At 41.3% G+C, this 21,823-nt stretch overlaps 1 protein-coding gene across 7 annotated transcripts in view; it reads right to left on the bottom strand.

Annotated features, from left to right (window-relative positions):
* The window catches only part of tanc2a (tetratricopeptide repeat, ankyrin repeat and coiled-coil containing 2a), a 53,146-nt gene extending 33,625 nt beyond the window's left edge, over positions 1–19,521 (bottom strand). The window contains exons 1-3 of one of the 7 annotated variants that reach the window (XM_027284829.1): positions 19,391–19,521; positions 1,168–1,271; positions 897–1,004 (exon numbers count right to left, since the gene is read on the bottom strand). In XM_027284829.1, the coding sequence (XP_027140630.1) occupies positions 897–1,004; positions 1,168–1,225 (166 nt within the window). In that variant the 5' untranslated portion in view covers positions 1,226–1,271; positions 19,391–19,521. Of the gene's footprint in view, positions 1–896; positions 1,005–1,167; positions 1,275–4,089; positions 4,107–19,205 lie in introns of those variants that run through there. The other 6 variants (XM_027284828.1, XM_027284826.1, XM_027284827.1 and 3 more) reach the window with 6 other exon arrangements.
* Positions 19,522–21,823: the final 2,302 nt, after the last annotated feature.

Here is a 21,823-nt window from a genome sequence, read left to right on the forward strand (position 1 = left end):
AATGTAATAAGTTATTACGTTATTGGCTGGTTATTATGTTATTGGCTGGCTACCATGTAATAACTGCAGCCGATAATGCAATAATAAATAAATAGGACTGTATTTCTTGGATTCTTTGTGCAGTTTGCTCATCAAAAATAGATATAGGGGATGGCATAGTCGTCATATTCATTCATCAAGGGTACATACTATGCAGCGCTTTCTCTCCTTACATATGGTTGTAAGAGCCAATTTGAGAATTATTTGCTGTACAAAATCTTTATTTAGAATTTTGTTGGTCTAAGCTTACGAATAAAAGTTATTTGGCAACGACAGACGATGGATGAAAACCTGGATTCTTCTTAGTAATGTAGCTTTTGGGCAGTACAAAGTTAAGCCAATTTTATGTTGACGTTTTCCCCTTAGTTCAACTTTTTTTTTTTTTTTTTCATTGTGTTCATGTTCTATCTTGTAATCTTGTATATTGAGGTTAAGTGCCATTATAGTGCCATTCCCGTTGTTTAAATACAGTTTTGAGTTTTAAGTGAGAACTGAATCGTTTTCTCTTGAGAAATGTTTGCCCAAAAGGTCCAGTTTGAGAGAATTGAAAAAAAAAAATAGACCAATGAGTGTGAAGCTAACGTTCCTTTGAACGCAGCCTCACAACATATCCTGCGATCATCGACATGTGACAACGCACACAGTACAGCTGACAGTGCGACCAATGATCCAGTCAGGTTGCGCATGTGGTCATTCACAGAATATGGTGTGATGCAGCCATGTTTGTTTGCTGCCTGCAGTTCAGCTGGGGATTGCCATCTGTTTCTCCCTCTGTGTGAAGAGTATGTTGTCCTGTTTATGTTGTGTGTAGATAGATAGATAGATAGATAGATAGATAGATAGATAGATAGTCCTACCACTTCTTTTTGCCAGACGAAGGTTAAGGAGGGGTGAAGAAGGCAGTGAACGAGTGAATCCCTCCATCATCCTGACATCTGAGCCCTCTGACTCGATGCTACTGCCACCTGTTGGAAGACAAAAGTTTAGAGGCTGAATGAGGTCACTGTATGGAATCAGAGTAACCAGCAGGGGAACATATCTGCAATGTTCTGACATGACTGTGTTTGTACAATCAGACTGGAAAGTCCATCAGGGAGATGATGATATGATGATAAAAGAGGTACTGACCACTGTTATTCTTGCGGCCCTTGCCTCCCAGCAACATCTTCAGGCTGTTTCGGAACATGATTGCTCACAACGACGGGTCGTGCGCACACACTTCCTACCAACACCTGCTGAGGAGAGACAGAGAGAGAGACAGAGTCAGCCAACTATTAGAATTTCTTTTCCAGCTAATTGGATTGGCGCTGCCGTTATAACGTGACACTTCTCACTGCTGCCAATGCTGCAGCTCGATGCATCACCTTAACCTCCTCCTTAATGTCTTATATTTTTGATTTAATGCTCTCGTATGAATTTGTTTTCCCACAAAAGATCTCTCATAAAGAGCAGTATCAACTATCAACCAATACCATCACCATATATATATACATACACACTATCTATGATTTCCTATAGATTTAGGTAAGTGCAATAATATGAGGAATTGGAATTAGTTACTGATGATGATGATGGTGATGGTGATGATGATGTAGGTATCTACTGTGTTGGTTTGTTGATTGCGTGATGATACCTCAAGGACCAGAGTTTATTCATTTATGATTGAGAAATGTCATTTTCATAATGGTAAAAAGACTAGTTTAGAAATACCAATGATGGACAGTTGGTGCAGCAGAACCAGAGATGTCGTTTTTTAAAATTTCATACATTGTTCTACTTTCTCAAACCTGATGATGGAATTCCACCACAGTTTGGTCAGGGATTCGACTGTTTTATGTAAGTCCACCTACAGTTACAGGTGTTATAGTTGAAGAGTATTTACAATATTGTAAATTGTTTCACTCTGCCTGTAGATGTTCTAACAGATTATCTGGAGATTATAAATGATAATTGAGGAACATACCCAAACCAACACCTTTTTTGTGTCTAAACCCAAACCTTCACTACAGTGGTGTGATATCAGAAGACAGTTATTGAATCTCATGAAAAGTTACTAATACTCTGGAGTAAACTATCTGGAGGTAGACTTTTCAAATCAACTGTTACTGCCTAATGTAGCCTGGAGCTTAAAGCTCCTTTCCCTTCTTCCCTCCTACAATGGTTACAATGTTGGATATGAAACATGGCCAAAGTTTAACATGATGAAAAGTTAAAAGTTATCACCATTTTTCTACTTTACGCAACAGTTTGTTCTTTGATTTCTCATCTGTTCCAGGAACAGCACAACTGAGCACAGCTGAGCATCCCTCCAAAGTACAGGGACACACCTATCCACCTGCTCAATCTAGTTATTCCACTACTTTGTTCAGGACTTCTCCAAGTTCCTTGAAGTTACATATCTTCTGCTTTTCCCTCTTTTCTGATTCAGCTAATACAGTAGGATGGCTATAGATACAATTACGTAGTATCAATTAGTGGCTAAAATGGATGAGTGGAAGTATTAAAAATGGTGGCTGCCTGCTCACAAACATTCTCCTATTACAAACGAACAGTAGCCGAGTTTGATGGTTTGATTTGAGTTCCATGAGTCCGGTATTTTGTGCTGAACAGACTCACTAAGAACGACTTGTCAGCCACAAGGTAGCTAAAGCCTCTCAAAATGGAACCAAGTGAACATCATGCTGTATGGAAGAAGACTTGAAACTAGAGATTGAGACCATGAACTCATGGGGAAACTGTTTACTGAGGTCATAAATTATGTGAGAAGTCGGCTAATTTTTCCATTAGGATCAACCAATGGAGCCACCCCCTACTGGCCATTAGATATAAAGCAGGTTTAGGACACACATGCAATATTTTCATTCATTCTACAGTAGCGCGTACTGAAGCACAGTGTGTTTGTGTGTGTTTTACCACGCTTGTGTTCTGCACGAAGTAGCTGACTCTGCAGAACATCTCATTTATCCAACTGGTAGCATAATTATTACTCACACACACATATACACACACATACACACTCCTCCTCTCTTCATTTACCACAGTGTGACTTTTGAACACACCCAACTTGCTGGAACTGGTAATGTTGTTGCTAGGCAACCGTCTGCTGTTGCTAAGCGATTCATTAATGAGAATGCGTATGAGAATATAACCCTGTTCGCATGCTGGTGTATGCCTCCGTGTGTGTGTGTGTGTTCGACTTAAAGACAACAGGACTTCATGCGGGTCAATATAACAACAAGAGACCTAAAGGTGATTTAATTAGAGAAACATGTGACACACACACACACACACACACACACACAGGAAATGTACACAAGGCTTGTCAGCTTGACTTAATCCCTAAATTAAAACCTGCTTCAACCCTTCTGATTTTGTCATACAACCGTTTTAGTTAGGCACTAACACACACACACACACACACACACACACACACACAGCGATTTTATTATGCACGTGTGTGTATGTGTGCTGAGAATATAACGATCAGAGTAAGAGTGGTGAACAGATGGCAGGCTGAAGCAGTACAGAGCCACTTGTTTCTAATTCACACAGAGATGTCAACACGCACACACACATGGACATTTTTGTAGTTTGTTTTTTTCTATGTTTGAGTTTTTAAACAAAACCCAAACTATAAATGACAAAAACTGTCAACTGGGTTTTTTTTCCATTTAACTTTACAGTTTACAGTTAACAACGCCTCCTCCAAATAAATGCAGCACCATGCCAGTATTCTGCATCCACATCTGCAGACTTTGACAAAGGGACTTCTCCACATTGAATTTTATGTGCCATTAAGGCAATATTATTTGACAACAGGCAAATCCCCCTAAATGTTTCCTGTAGTGTGTTAGGTCAAAAGGAAAGACAAGACCAAGCAGCTGTAAGGTACCAAAAATGGCCACTTGAGGCTGGCATGAATGAGTCTCCATGTTAAAATGTCCAACTTCACAGCAGAAATAAACATGTTTACAGCCTGGTACAAAAAACAGTTTTGGTCTCTACAGCTAATTTGTCAGCTGTACTAAGGGTGAATTTTATACAACTCACCTGTTTCGATTGATATTAAGGCTTAAAGTCACGCAGAATCAGGAGTGTAGCTGCTTTGAATGATGGGTGGTTTCTGTCACAGGTGGCTTGTTTGAACAACCAGGCTTCATTCAGTCCACCTCCGCTCCACCCAGGCTCGACGTCTTTCACATTTTTAGCCAGGAGGCAGTAGGGGCAGGACCACCAAGACAGCTGCGGCAGGAGCAGTGGGTGACATCACGGACTTTGCATCCATTGTTTTATACAGTCCATAGACAAGAAATTTCGGAGTTTGGTAAAGCGCAAAGGACTAACTTCGACTTAAGATGTTCCACAAACACAATTCTGTTTTGTCAAATGAGGCTTGAACAACAGTTTTGCAACAGTTGATTGTCAAACAGAAGGAAAACCAAGAGCAATGTATTCAGTGGCTGAATAAAACCCTGCTGATGTGGATTTGTGATGCATAAATTTAATTTGGATACATTACTTCTACTACTTTGGAGTCTTGGACTGAATTAAAGCATCCATCTGTCATTAAGATCATAAAGAATGATTTAATCTACATTACAAGAGTATGGGTGTAGGGTGCTTGTATTTATTGTGTGGAGTCTGATTACAAGTTGTGGGGACACTCATTTAAAATAAAGTCTGTCTGTGACAGACTGTCTGTGACAACAATAATATCTAACCTTAACCCTGGTGACAAAGAGCCCTGATAAAGGAAAATTCTAGAGATATAGAATATTGATTAGCTAAAAATCACACTTCTTTCTCAGTTTCTCACTTTGTTTCTGTCTAATTAAGTCAATTAGTCACTGGCAGACGCACTCATCCGAGCAGAAAATTACTATTCATCTGAACACACACAAATTGCTAAGAGAACGTTTGTTTCTGCGTGACTGTGACTTCAAGACAAAATAAGTGTGCCTTTGCATATTCAAAGTGTGTCACACAGAGGATATCAATGTGAAAAACACCAGTCGTCACATTTTATGCAGGAGAGGTAACCACTGACCTCTGTTGACCACCGGTGATCACAGCAGCACGGTCATGAACTCTTTTCCTGTTTCAGTCTCTTGGTACACAGCTGTTAGGCCATCACATCCACTGAGGGCGCTGATCTCTTCACTACTAAATCATTTCACATTTAAGTTCAGCACCTGCTCAGTGTTGGGTGTAATGGATTCCTGTAATAACATTACGTTTGTCTGTAACGCCGTTATTCAATTAGCCTATCTGCATAATGGGTGGATAGAAAAGAACAATCGCCTGAGTGCCTTTCTTGCTTTTTGAAGAGGAGGAATGAGCGTCCTTCAACTCAGGTACTGAAGTTGAACGTTTGAAGAGCTGGAAATGAACCATTCCCCTACAATAGCGATACCTTCTGGTGCCTTACTGGAGAGGCACTTCAGGCTCAGCAGGGATGTCCTGACACTGAGGAAGAACAGGTTGACTGACGAACCAACAGAGACACTTCTTCTCACGAGCCATAGTTTGGTGATCGAGTGACTCAGGTCAATTTGTTGAGTGCATTTGATCCTTTACATGTAACTCATATTATGTGACAATGCATTAGGCAATGCTGAGTGTAGCAAGAGTAAGGAAAATAAATCAGTAAAGAATTCATGAGTTCAGAGTTAAGAGTAATGCAGGGGTGGGGAACGTCTGGCATGTAAGACTTCTGATCCAGCTCATGAGGCAACGCAAAAACAATTTAAAGAAATTCTCTGGACAGACATTACTTTTTTGTGATAAAATACATTAACGTGAAATAAACTGACACATCTTTCTGGGAAGTCTCGTCCGGCTGTATGTCTGTCCAGGTCATGATCATGCATAATGCCGACTGTCAAGAAAGGATAAGTAGACCTGGAATGTCACACTTTTCAAGAGGAATGGACAAATCATTATCTTTTGATGAAGTAAAAGGCAAGCTAATATTTGTTTGTGAGGTTGCTCTTGCATTGTTGAAAAAGTCCAATCTTACAGCTCCAAACATGCTGAACTGGATGAGCTCCAAGGACGAATGCTTTTGGATAAAGGTAACACTCTTTGGTGGAGTTTGGATGGCCAACAATCCGGTTTCACAAGACCACATTTTGACAGTGTTATGCAGGCAAGATTTGTGGTGAGTGAGCTGATAGCTAAGAAGCTGAAACCTCATCGAGGACAAATTTGTGAAGGAGTGCCTAGAACCGGACAAAGGGTCGATTTGTCTTGAAGAGCCATCACAGAACGGATTCCTTATATGCCACAAGATATTTAATAAAAACTGAAAGACAGAGATTTACATTGTCTGGCCTGTGATGGAACAACAGACATAACAAATACTGCCCAACTGGCTATTTTGTGTGGGGGATTACATTTGATATGATTTGATACGAGGGAGGAACTGCTGTCTGTGGAAACCATGCAAGGCTCTACAACAGGGGAGCATTTGTTTGGCTATGAACAAACTTGAATTGTAATTTGAAAAGGTAAGTGGCCCTGCCACAAATGAAGGTCATGGTTGACCCATAAAAGGGATGAACTGCATTGGTCAAAAAGAGAGTCTTGGGGGCGATCTAAGTCATTTAGTCATACACCAAGAGAGTCTGTGTGCATTCTCTGAAGCTCAACAATGTAATGGAAGCTGTTATTTCTAACAAATTTCATCAAAGGTAGACGTTCAAGCGCTTGAGTCGGAGTACAAAGATCTGGTTTTCCATTAAGATGTGCAATGGCTGAGTCATAAATATAAGGAAAGGGAAAGAAAAACCCCTCATGGAACTCAGTGACAGCAAGTGCCTGTGTGATTTGGCCTTCATGGTGAACACTACCAAGTACCTCTCAGAGCTAAATGTGAAGCTTCAAGGTTCCAACCAGCTCCTGAACTCTCACACCCAAAACTAAAGCTGTGGTAAGTGCAACTTGAAAGAGGAAACTGCACTTTCTGATGGAGAATATGCAAAACGCATTGGAGAGGAGTCTTTGGACATCTCTGCCACATTTGTGGACCTGGCTGAAATGCCTGACAACCTACAACATGAAATCATTGAGCTGCATCAAGTTACAACAACATCCCTCTTGTAGAGTTTCATGAACTGTATGTAGGTCCTGAGGATTTTCCCAATACTGAGGACACTTGCCCTGAAGCTTGCATCTGTGTTTGGGACAACCTACTGCTGTGAGCAGTTCTTTTCCAAACTGACTTGCAAAGACTCAGTTTCGCTGAAGGCCGACTGACGCAAACCCGGAAAACCAGCTGCGAATAGCATCATCATCACTACCATGTGACATCAAACGCTTCGCCAAAGAGAAGCAGATCCAACAGGCTCATTGAGGCTGGTGTGACATATGTGTTCAATAATTTAATATGACCCTTGAAGGATGTTATAAAAACTGAAATGGCCCTTGATATGAAAAAGGTTCGTACATGACTCTGAGTAGCAATAGACACCAATTAGGATCTTTGAATGTCCCTGCCATGGCTAATGCTGGTTTTAATCACATTTGGTATTCTATCTTATCTGAGGATATGATGCTAGCTTGAAACACAAGTAGCCACTTGGTTATTGGTGTGTGTACATGATTTGTGTACAGCTGTCTAAGTATAAGAACTGCGTATGTCACAAGATTAGCCACAGCTAAGAGTTAAAATGAGTGATACTACAACTAGTGTCACCCTAGTGTCAGTCCCTCAACATCAGAGCCACATGTATTAGGCTTGGTGTAGATTCATGATCAAAACTGTGTGCACAGACAGACATGTGCATATGCATTCATTTCGTTAGATTTACAAAGCTCTGTGTATGCATATTGTTGTATTTTATGATTTTAAATCAATGTGGAATGGGTCGCATGTGCACAAGCCCATTTACATCCCTGCAGTTAGCCTTAAATAGATGCAGAAACACCCTTAATCAACTGCTTGGATATTGATTCATCTCCTATCCTATCATATATAAGAAAATTTCACTTTGTCAGCACTGTGACACAAGCTCTTTCGGAAGGTCTCGTGACTTTGTGACGATCCCTGCACAGGTAGGCATGTGCACACACACACACACACACACACACACACACACACACACACACACACACAAACACAGAGTAAACATACACACAGATACATGATAGATGAGGTATTGTGTCAGTGGATTATCATAACAACATGTGGCATGTGGCAGAGAGACGTGTGTCCTCTTCCTCTTTTCTAACTCTTTCTTTTCACTGGTTACTACATTTCCTCTCAGGGGAAACAATCTCGAGTGTGTGTGTGTGTGTGTGTGTGTGTGTGTGTGTGTGTGTGTGTGTGTGTGTGTGTATCCACAGGAGAGTGGATCAGGTGCTTTGAAAACTCTAACACCAGGTGCAGAGCGACAGAGAGAGGTGACTTCACAAGGACAAAGCCCGCCATGCCGAGATGCTCTGTGTGTGTGTGAAAGGTAGGATGATCTACACAGTGTGTCGCTGACTGACCGACGAGATAAGACTCTGCCGCCAGTAAACAAGACTTCATATCTGTGTTTAAAGTCACTCTTAAAGCAATCCATGGTGTCAAAACTCACTTAACAAGAGTAACACTCATTCCTGTTCTCAGCAGCAGGTGTCTCAAAACCAGAGCAAACAAAACCACAAATATCTAGTCCAGGATTAATAAGCTTCCAACACAAGCTTCTAGTTAGCAGTCAGATGTCATCTTGTTCTTTACATCAAGACACACACACACACACACACACACATACACAGCAGTGTCAAGCTCAGCCTTGCATGTGTGCGTAATGTGTGTCAGTGTGCTAATCCTTAGTGACAAGTTAGCAGGAGTGATGGGATTGAGTCTAAAAACCAAGGCTGCATCCAGACACACACACACACACACACACACGGCTGAACAGCAGCACATATATTAATGTGACAGCACGTGTGTCCAGAAAAGAAAAGATGTTGGGCTTTTTATGTAAATGCGCTGAAGACAAATGAGGCTTGGAAAACTCCTTTGTCTCTGCCTGAGAGAGAGACAATGAAATAAAAAGTACATTAGATAGAACTATAGAACCATACTCGCAGACTACGTAATAACCTTTTATTCACAGGTTTTAGTAAAGCAGTAAAACACTCCTTTACACTAAGGGAGGCAAAGGGTTCGCTACGAGCGACTCATTTCACATTAGGCATAATCAATTCATCCATTTCAGCTATAAAAATATGAATTACTGTGGCTTAAAATAAAAAGAAGAGCCTTGTATGTGTCATATAAGGCAGACAATGCTTGTGTAATGTAGCACCAGTACAGGGGATTTACCACAATTTCAACACTACCATGGATTCCAGAAATTCTAAGAATGTTTGCATGTATGTGTGTGTGAAAGAGTGTAATATCTGTGATACAGGGCAACACACTGATGTGTATCTTACTGTAACATTCGTCTTTTCATGTCCATGTTAAATGAAAGACTCAATTAATTGAAGTTCTTAGTTAATTCATTTACGTAATGAATGATGTCAAACGTATGTAAATCTAACTTGTGTGCTCTTGCAGTAATGTATGACAACAAGCGTTAAATACATCACCACACACACACACACACACACACACACACACACACACACACAGGAAACCAAAAATCATGAAACACAACATTAAACAGAGCGGTGGGAAATAAGGAAAATGTACTGAGTCACTCATGGCCGTCTGCAGCCAGTAAATGTGACTCAGCATCACTGACGTGGTGAAACTCATTCATGTGAGATGGTCTGTGTGTGAAAGAGAGAGAGAGAGAGAGAGAGAGGCAGAGAGAGCTACATGTGGTGTGCATGTCTTTCTCTCTCTTTCACACACACACACACACACACACACACACACACACACACACACACACACACACACACACACACACACACACACACACACACACACCATCTGTCCTCAGTTACAGCTCCATCTGACCTCTCAGAACTTCTTTTGTCTTCAGCACAAACACTGAACGGTTTCTATACTAATTGAAGAACATTAAAGGCAGCTCCATGCTACTGTTTGGCACAGCTGCCCGTTGGTGATAAAAACTAAACCTTTGCTCAAATGATACAAATATTACCATATAGTTCACCCATGTATCCACTAGAACACAATGTTTGGGTGTCGAAACCATGTCGGTTCCTTGTTGATTGCCAACGTCAGAGAGACAAATCACTGTGGAAGGAGTCACCACTGGCATGGCCCTTCAGTATATTAGTGCTCCGTTTTCATTTGTCTTTGTATTTGTGTTGTTCTGAAAGCTTGAATTATACCCTGCATAAATAATGCTTACTATTCAGAAGTAAACATCCCACACATATGCTGCCGTTATGCCGGCACATTGACGCACACGCAGACAGCACAGATGGACGACCCAATTACTGCCCAACACTGTTGTCAATATTACCATAGGACGTCACGTATAATGAGCCATGTATTGTGATATCCAAAATTACCCAAACATCTGTTCAAATGTATTTGATTTTGCTACTTAAAACACATTCTGCAACTTAAAATAAATATTTTATAATCCTACCTCACATACCTCACAGCAACAAATACATGAAAAAAGTGGTTCGACTATTTCAGTAACTTAAAGGTCCAGTGTGTTGGATTTAGACGCTCTTTCTACAGAATGTCAGAAATTCAATATAATATTCTGATCTATATATCTATAGGTGCTGTGGGTCCTCTTCCACAGAGTCCACCATGTTTCTACAGTAGCCCAGAGCAGACAAACTAAACACTGATTAGGGTGCAGCACGTTTTGTGGCCACCACAGTTGACCCTTCACGCCTGGAAGGGGAAGGTGAGTGGAGGGGGTTGCAACTTCACTACATGTCACTACTAGTCACTTTAATCCTTTAAATACAAAACCTGCAGAAACCTATGGAAATAAATCTTTTATGGCCTCACTCCAATTTTTGGTTTTAGTTGGCACATCTATTTTTATGTCTTCAGAAATGGTTAATAAATTGTTTATTGATTATTTTTAAATGAGTTATTAGCCCTTCAATGCAGTGCTTCCCAGCCTGGGGTCTGGGCCCCCTCAGAGTTGCACATCATGTTAACTAAAATCATTTTAACACACTTAAAGGATAATTTCTACAGAAGTCTTCTTTAGCCTCACTCTTTAGAAATAGTAGTCTACTTAGTTAGCCACACCTCTGTGACCTCTCAATCTCTGTGACCTCTTCATCAGAGGTGATGGTGCTCGTGACTCAGCAGCACCTAAAAGACCAGAAAAGGTTGCGGTGTGTTATCGAGAGCACGAAGCCATCAGGACACTAAAACATCACATCTGATGTGTTATTCTTTTGGTGTGTTTATGCAGGTGAGTTACAACTAGTCCACTTTCACCAGTGACCTCTATTAAAACTCACACACGTCTATAATTCAATACTGACGTGATAGAATTCCAAGTTGACACTTTAGTAATGCAGTTTTGATTAGTTTCGATTCTACTCCATTCAACTCAATTCTGACTAATCAAAATGTTAATTACTGATATCAACACATCAGTTCTCTCTAGTCGACATGTTCACTTTAGATATCTACATATCACAGATATCATAAATTAAATCCTCAATATATCCAATTCAATCATGGCTGGATAAAAAATTAAATTATTGATATGTCTGCTTGGAATTCTAATTAGTAAAAATATAATTTAGGTATCTGAAATACAGTTCCAGCTTGTGAAAATGATATCTGTACTACAGTATATCATAATAATAACATCTGAGCATGTCAAAACTATTGGCTGGATTGCCATGAAATTCCCTCTCAGGATGAATTTTTATTTCTTTGGTGATTCCTCTACTTTAATTTTAGCACCATCTGCAGTTCAAACAAAATGTGTGCTCTTATTAGCAAATGTCAGAATGCTAACAAGCTAAACTTGATGATAACCATGGTAAACATTACATAGTAAGCAACGTTTTAGCACCACTGTGTCTGCGTGCAGCCTCACAGAGCTGCTGGCTGTTGACTCAGTCAACAAAATGTCGCTGAACAACATGCAAATCTTATTTAAATTCTTCTACCTGTCCCAGATCAAATCTACTACAACTGCAACAGAACAGACAGTCACTATAGTACCTCATGGGCATTCTCACATGATCCAGGGCATGCTGGGAGATGTTGTCCACCCTGCTTCTCCTGTACATCAATGGGGATATTTTTTTTTTGCACTGAATGATTGCCCCCTCTTCCTCAACCCCTCAGATGGATTTCCCCTTTTTACAAACCACACAAAGTTGGTATCACTCACACACAACTTATCCACACACACACACACACACACACACACACACACACACACACACACACACACACTAAGCCCAAAGCACACATACAGTACAGGACTGGTTTGTTTGACAAAGGTTGGTTGTGTGTCTGGATGTGTTTTTGTTATTAGGAATAGCTGAGTGCAGATGGCTTTGCCTTCAGCTGAACCCCCCCCCACACACACACACCTACACACCCACACATACACACACACACACACACACACACGAACACACTCTACCAGACTCTTATCTCTCTTCCCCAGAGAAGCCAATCCTGACTTCCTGTAATCGCTCAGGACTCCCCTCAGCTTGCCCACATACAGGAAGGGTGTGTGTGTGCGTTCAAAAAAAGTTCCTCTAGATAAACAAACAAAGGGCCGACTGATACGCACACCTCTTTAACCTTTCTCTTTTTTCACTTTCACACTCTTTCAAGTCTTTTAAAGCTTCTCAAGGCGTCTTCACCCTGGTGGCACCTAGTGGCTGAAAGTGGAACCTCAGGAACGTCTCCTGTGTGGAGACGAGCAAAGTCAATGAATGACCCACTTCTGTTAAACTAAATTATCATTCCTATGAGGAAGGTGAACGTTTCTTTCATTGTGATGTGTGAATTAGAGACACTGAAGTGTAATGATCATTTTCTAACCCTAACACTGGCCGTAACTCTTCGTCCTCCTTCCTCCTCCTGAAATACTCTGCCTCACTGCTGTGCAGCAGCTACAACATTACCGTTTCTTTCATATCCTTTCTTAATGCTTTACCGTCTTGTGTAAATTATCAGTGTTCGAGTGTTTGAGCCAAGATTGTCTGGGACAGAGTTTAATGTACCCAGTAGTATTTATGCAGGGGTCACCGGCCCATCTAAGGAAGACAATAAACAATACAATGACATCTCAGACATTTCAGATTGCCACCTGAATCACAGTTCACTTTCGAGTTTTGTTATCAACAGGTACAGGACGACAAGATCGACCTACAACCAATCAGAGCAGCGAAATGTGTATGTAATGTATTAACAGAAGCTTCACAGTGGAACCCCACCCGATCCCCATCTCTGTCACACTGCTTTGACTTTAAACCCCACCAGCAGTGTTTTGCCTGACAGATTTTGTTAACTTGCTCGCATTTTGTCATTTTTCTTTGGTTTATGAGCTAAATATGTATATCTGAAGCTTGCACGGGGTGTTTTATTTTGAAAATTGAACAGATTCTCTAGTCTGTTTCTGTGTTTTTCTGTGTCTGAATTCCGACTCCCAGCTTGAGCTGATCTGTGAAGACTGACATTGTGGCGTCCGCCAAAAATTGAACAGCCATGTATTCTTGGCAGAGTCGAGCAGAGACCCAATTCGAGGATACTTCTGAAATGGACCGTGGTGGGACCGGTACGGTGGGGTTTCATTGACTAGAACGGCGCACACATAACATGTCATATCCGGAGCCCAGAAGAATTTGGCCACTAAGTGCAGGTGTTGATCGGTTAATTCTTATGTGATAACACTTCCATATCAACGCCGGACATCTTGGTTGCTTAAGAAAATGACCCATCGGCCAGTAATGTTGCACTCCTCTGGTCAGCCGTTGCATCAAACACGCCCTATACTAGATAAACTGTTGTGACTGGCTGACTAAGTTCAGCACTGGTGAAACCTGTCTACATGGGAGGGCGGCCAAAAAACAACTGACAGAGAAAACAACGTCTGGTTCCTAGGAATTTTAGGAAATTATAAAATCATACAGAGAAAAAAAAAATAAGGCAAAGATGATTGGTTGTATTAGGTGGTCGCTCAGCACACTCTGCCTAAAACCCTGATACAAGTCTGGGACCTAAAGATGTATCGATCTTTTAAGTGTTGTGCACCTTATGGGCTTCAAGCGGGCAGGCCGCACTGACAGGATGTGTTGGTATTCAGTGGAACTAAATCAACTTATGCTTTCCTCGAGTCGTGGATATGGAGTATAGTGTGTACCGTTGTTCGTCTCCACTGTTCTGACACACCGTGAACAACAGCGTGCTGCGGGTCTTTTTTTAGGTGGTGTGCCGCCGACCTGTTTTACAAGGGTGCCGAACATCTCCGAGAAAAGAAGTTAAAGTCCCTCTGAAACATCGTCCAGAGGTTTTAAAATAGCTCGCTTGATTTGCATATAGCACTGTGCAGACAGAGGAAGGACCGGTGTGTCCAGTGGAAACACTGGTTGGGGTTCTGCATGTGGAGCAGCTGGAGGACGACAGCAAGGATAAAATGATATGTGTTTAATTAACAGGTTCTTAATCTTAGTTCTTTGATTGACTCTAATATGCTAAGTCAAAAAGACTAGTGCCACACAACTCTTTTTGTACGAGAGAAGGAGAATAGGCTCAATACTTCATTTGGTTTGCTGTATATGATGCTGTACCGCCCAGTTCATGCTCGTTTACACTAATATTAGTAGTAGTATTATTATTTGTGTAGATACATACATGTATATTGTAATACAGAGCAAAAGAACTGTAATAAATACCACCTATCTTATATTAAAGTTCAGGTGTTGTTCATACTACATCGTTTGTGTACGATGCATGTTGTTGTGGTCACGACTTCACACAATATGACCACAGAATCTGACCCAATGAGGCACAAATCACAAATATGATGACACTGTTCTGTTATATAATAAAAATGAGTTTCAACTTCTTGTATTTTTCTACATCGTTTATGTAATTAAATCCCTTTTTACCTCTTTATTCTAGTTAAGTGTGAAATTGAGTTGTATTTTATGGGGACACAAAGGGGGTATGGACATGCAGCAATGGGCTATGAGTTTGGAATCAAACCCGGGCTGCTGCGGTAAGGACTACAGCCTTGGTAGATGGGGTGCTCACTCTACCGGGTGAGCTAGCAGGGCATTGGTTTTTTATTCCTAGTCCGTCCCTGGGCGAGGTTGTGTAGTAGCTCAAGTAACCATTTGGCTGATGTAGCATGAATCTACAAGAAGAAGCGAATGCTGTGAGATGGAGGCTCCGTAAATAACATGATCTAACAGATAATGTGATGGGTTTTTTTCTCGTTATTGCCACACTGGGAACATCAGTGTTTATTAATGTTGCACTGGAGGCTAGCTTCAGAAATCATATGCGCATACACGACTCCATAAAGTACATTATATATATACACACAACATACCCTCTGCAATATGGAAAGTTCAAATGAAGGACTGCCGTCCCTGATGATCTTGATCATCAAGGACAGCAGTCAGGTGGTCCACACACCATTCTCACTCTCACCATGTGGAAAATGATACCGGAGCGTTCAATCACACACTGCCCATTTTCCACACAGTTTCTCCTCCACAGGAAGTCAGGAGGACACAGGCGCTGCACTCTAACACTGTGGAATATTCTCTATTAGTGATTAAATATTAAATATTCTAACACTTATTTTTAGAGTGCTGGAACAGAAACAAATAAATATATTTGCTCTCGCAGGTGAGATGAAGTGTGCACAGTGTTGTTCGTCATCACACTGCACTACCAGCTCCTTATGTTTTCTATGCCTTTAATTAGCACCAGCGATGCTGTGTGAGTGATCTAATTAAACTAATGACTGACATGGTGGGAGTGGTTGGGGGGGGGGTCTTTAATCAGAACAGTGTTAAACCCAGACTATGGACTACAGGGTTAGGCAGATTAACATGGGATTACACCCATCTGCACCGACACTGTCTAGAAAGAGAAGCGAACGAGGGGGTAGACAAAATATGACAAAGAAGCAACCTGGAGGTCTGATTCAGACTGACAGACAGACTCTCTCTGAACGTTGTGCTCTGCCTGCAGACAAAGAGATCGCCGTCATAGATTTTTCTCCTCCGCTGGCTGGATAAACTTTACATATAAACTTTAGATACGCACATGAACGTAGATGACACGATATGTGATGATGTAACGTCACAGGATAACGTTACAGTTCTTAGAGAGCAGGTAACGCTACGTTGGCCAATGAAACATCACCTGTCAGACAGCATATGCAGCGAGGCTCACAGGGGTTTTATAATTTGATCGGTTAACGTCATTGTAACTCACTAAACTCACTAAACTCTGGGTTGTGCCCAATGACACTATAAAGAGTGTACATGTGACGTCACCCACAGGTTTCCAAAGTGCTGTTTTGAAGCTCAGTGGCTCCCTCCATGTTGGCTCTCCAGCCGGCTAATCTAAAAATCGATTGGCAGACGTGAGGCAGGCTGAAAAAAGCATGGACTTTGTAAACTAAATTTTGTCTTTTTTTTTTTTTTTGGTTTATGTGCTAAATATGTATATCTGAAGCTTGCACGGGGTGTTTTATTTTGAAAATTGAACAGATTCTCTAGTCTGTTTCTGTGTTTTTCTGTGTCTGAATTCCGACTCCCAGCTTGAGCTGATCTGTGCAGACTGACATTGTGGCGTCCGTCAAAAATTGAACAGCCATGTATTCTCGGCAGAGTCGAGCAGAGACCCACTTCGAGGATACTTCTGAAATGGACCGTGGTGGGACCGGTACGGTGGGGTTTCATTGACTAGAACGGCGCACACATAACACATCATATCCGGATCCCAGAGGAATTTGGCCACTAAGTGCAGGTGTTGATCGGCTAATTCATATGTGATAACACTTCCATATCAATGCTGGCCCGGCCATCTTGGTTGCTTAAGAAAATGACCCATCGGCCAGTAATGTTGCACTCCTCTGGTCAGCCGTTGCATCAAACACGCCCTATACTAGATAAACTGTTGTGACTGGCTGACTAAGGTCAGCACTGGTAAAAACCTGTCTGCATGGGAGGGCGGCCAAAAAACAACTGACAGAGAAAACAACATCTGGTTCCCAGGAATTTTAGGAAATTATAAAATCATACAGAGAAAAAAAAATAAGGCGAAGATGATTGGTTGTATTAGGTGGTCGCTCAGCACACTCTGCCTCAAACCCTGATACAGGTCTGGGACCTAAAGATGTATCGATCTTTTAAGTGTTGTGCACCTATGGGCTTCAAGCGGGCAGGCCGCACTAACAAGATGTGTTGGTATTCATGGTTGGTCCAACAAGCCATCTATAACTTCACCCACCTGTCATACAAAACTGCCATAAGCCATAATATAATTTGAACAGGTGAGTTACATAGTAATTCAGCCTCAGTGGACGGGGAGATAAGCTACTGTATGGAGCCCAAAATCATGAGGTCATTAAGCTTCATCTTGCAGTGTTTACAATCCGCTGTGTTCTTTCTTTATCCCAGGAGATTTGGCTGATGTCTCCTCCCAGACAGCTGGCAAATAAATTAAAGAATGCACATGCAGTTAAGTGATGTGCCCGCCATTGTGGTCTTGACCAGTCTAAAATCCAGAGTCCTCTTTGTCTGAGTTCAAGACGAGGCAGAGGAGACTGAGGCATTTAAAGATCTTGAGTACTACAACACTGGTGCAGTCTGTAAGTCACCTTCTCTGGGGATACAAATGTCCAGGGTTTGAATCCCCATGAGTCGTATACTTTTCACATTTCATGCATGTGCATCAAGAAGTATCCAAAACAGTCCTTGCAGTCTGCACAGCGGCTTGAGGTTACATTTGTCCTTACATTTAATACTCTCATGAAAAACACTGGAACTGATTGAAGCTATTAGTAGACCACACCTCAACAGAGCCACTTCTGACATTCCTATAAATACCCTCTCCTGCATGTCCTTCCTGTTCTTGGCAGAGTCTCTGAGAGAGTCTCTGAGGGGGTTCATCACAGCCGATTCCCCATTGAAGCATCCACACAACAGACCAAAGAAGAGCAAGAGTTGACGCTTCACTCACAGTCTTTTTGGTTTTGTTCATAAATCATTTGAACGGATCTTTGATGTTGTTGGTCCTCGCTAGTGAGACATCAGTGAGGACAAGAGACAAAGGACACGTGTCAGGTGAGGAAACTAAAAATAACGTATCCACAGGTCTATCGACCTGGCTACGTACACACAGAGATTCATATCTATCATTTATCTATGCACTAGGCATATATCTATAGATAGATAGAATCAGACCTGCCTCACACACACACACACACACACACACACACACACACACACAGAGTCAGCAGAATGGTATAGATTAAATATTGGACATAGTGTTGTCGGGGATAATCTTGTCATTCCCACACAAAGGATTTCCTGAACAACCAAAACAACTGTTGACCACCAGCTGGCTCCGACAGACGACCTCCAGAATTCGAAACATGACCAAAACGTGGACAAAAAATGGGAACGGCAGCCCGAGAAGGGAGGGAAAAAGTAAAATCCCTTTCACACACACACACACACACACACACTCCCTTCCCTTTAGTCCGGTTGTTGTTATTATCTACCCCCCCCAGTCTCCTCAGTACAACCACAATTTTAAAGTCTTAGCTGCACTGTCATATATATATTTATATATTATATATATATATATATATATATATATTATATACACACACACATACATACATATTATATAATATATTATTTTATTTGTACAATATGTCACAATATAATCAGGGCTGCTGTGGTGAGTTCAATGTCTTAAAGTCGTTAAACCCATGAGCAATGAAACAATCATATGAATACATAAAAATGTAGATTATATATTCAGAAGAAGATTATTCTCATTAATATTAATGTTCTGATTGATTTCTTTGATGCTATGGCTGTGCTGGTAAGAGATGTGAGCCTCCACACACACACACACACACACACACACACACCATCTTACTACAATATCTATCTCCCCTTCCCTCGCGCACGCACGCACACACACACACACACACATACATACATACGCGCGTGCACAAACGCACGCAGAAAAACAGTAACTGTACCGTGAGCGTCCGTTTCCCCAAATCCCCCGGTGATAAGAAGAATGTCAGACCGGTAGATAATAGGTCGGTCACGGTCGGGTTAATATGAAGCCTTCGGTTTGTACTCCTCCGTAAATCCCCGGTAGAAAGCAACGGGAGTCGTGCTTGAAGCGGATACCCACTCTTCCCAATCCCCCGTTCATTACCGGATATGAGCGTGTCCTTAGCGATACGCGGACGGTGACATTTTGACCATTATTCTGCTTCCTCCGGTGAGCTGACGTCTGAAGAGCTCCGGTGGCACGAGTCTCCTCTCCGGTCGACGGGAGGTGATGAATTATTCATGGAGGGGCGTGGCCAATAAGACGAGCGTGTGTGTGTGTGTGTGTGTGTGTGTGTGTGCGCTTCAGACAACAACAGGACTCTGTGGCTACAGTCGAACCAGCAGCTGTCATCATGAAGCGGTCATGGGATGAAGGAGGACCTCTAGTGGTCAAGAGATAGTGAGAGATGGAAAACAAACAAACAAACATATGTAATAAAAAACATTAATAAAAATCACATCAAAGCACTAACGGAGCTGGATAAATGTGAATTAAACTGAGATATTAAAGGTCCTATGGACTGATTCACGGCCAACATTTTGATTTGCCAAAGCCAGAAACACACTCATGTTTGTGTCATTGACCAGCGGTCCCCCATCCACCGAGCTGTGGACTGGAAAGAACGTGGACTACACAGAAAGAATGAATGAATAAATGTTTTATTGATTATCACAGTCTGAACGATTGAGACTCAGATTTTTGAAATATGTCCATATACATCATCAGTGTTGGGTATAGTTACTTTGGAAAGTAGTTAATTAGGTTACAACGTTACCATTCATTAAAAGTAATTTGTTACCTTACAGCATCACCTATGAATACAAGTAACGCATTAGAGTGCTTAAAAAAAAAAACGAAGTTACTGATTACTTAACGCACGAAACTAGCGTGTTATGTTACATGAAAAAAGTAATTAGAGTACTCTAACGCGTTACTTTGTAGCCACAACACTGTACATCATGTCAAGACATGATAAGACGTTCATGTCGTTGACGTGATACGTCACCTTAAACAAGCCCACAAGCTAGCAAAAATGTCTTTGGAGAATTTATTTGGAATAACGAAAACAAAATGACAGAGCAGACTGGACATAAGGAACAACTAATAACTACCACACCATTATCCACATATTGTTTTTGTTTTGTTTTAGATTATCCGGGAGGCAGAGGCAGGACTGCCAAGATGGCGGCAGCCAGAGCCACCACACTTCAGAAACCTGTGGGTGATGTCACAGAGGCTGCGTTCATATTTTATACAGTCTGTGATGTGCACACACTGCCCAATAAAAGTGATTCTGAATCTTTCTTCTGTAACTAACAGTATGATATATTGCCATTATCATGATGGGATAGAATTTTTTTTTCGTATTTAATAAAATACCGGTATTGCCAGTTCCTGTGTATAACTTTTCTTGTAGCGTTTGTTGTGTGTGCAGAGTTAGTTAGTTGTGTGGCTCCCTGTCCCTGATTGGCTGGTTGCCCTTCAATCTGCAGGATGCAATTCGAGGGACTACCTTATGTTTGAACAGCCTGACAGTATTCTCAAGCTTGCCAACATGTCTCTTGGTATCATAATTGTAAATGTTAATAATTGTTTTTTTGGCTGAAGTACTAAGTAAGTCAGTACCTGTGGACAGAGGTGATGTTTGTCTGTGTTTTTGGTTAATAAGATAGCATCCACTCTCTTGTAGTTTACCTCACCTCTTTTATTTATTTATTTATTTATTTATTTTTATTATTATTAATCCTCTACCGCAAGGCCACAAGATGGCGCCTATAGACCTTTTTCACAGCAGTCATTTTGACATGAAAGTAAGGTAAACACAGGTGTTTCCAGCGATACACAGCTAGGGTGCTGTTGTGGTGCATGTTGGCTCACTGGAAAGGCTGTGCTGCAACAAATGGAACAGAAACTTAATTAGTATTTTCATGTCAAAATGACTACTGTGAAAAAAGGTCTATTCAAAACTTCCTCACCTGGCGGATACGCAATTCTCTAGCTTCCAGCTTTACTTCCTGGTCATGTGGCTGAATATACAGAGTAGTGTTTGTCCTTCTGGCCCTTCTTACAAGTTCCCACTCAGCCCACAGACTTCACATTTCCCTGTCATGACTTCACAGGGTCAGAATTGACCATGTTTGCAGTTGGAGGTGTCCTGTCAACAGTTTTACAGACGTTTCTATTATAATGGACGTCTTTTAGTAAATGTTTTTTGATCTCCAGGGGAGGTTTTGCAACAATCCTGCAAGTGGCCACTGGACAATCAGAAGCAAGGCTGAATGGTGACACCGTATCCAGGTCTTGTCATGCATCCACGATGAGACCATGGCAACTTCCATATAATGAAAGATTTAACAGTTAACCACAGTTATCGGACTACCAAAAAATAGCTAATGTATTTCCTATACTATTTCCTTATGTTCGTTAAATGTCTGTGTAGAGTAATGGGATACATTCTGAAGGGCTATGAGTTAACAAAGTCACATATAATCACACAGGTACAGTCATAGTGAAATGTATCATTATTATCGGCAA

This window comes from Larimichthys crocea, chromosome XII (assembly GCF_000972845.2).
Source record: "Larimichthys crocea isolate SSNF chromosome XII, L_crocea_2.0, whole genome shotgun sequence".
NCBI lineage: Eukaryota > Metazoa > Chordata > Actinopteri > Sciaenidae > Larimichthys > Larimichthys crocea.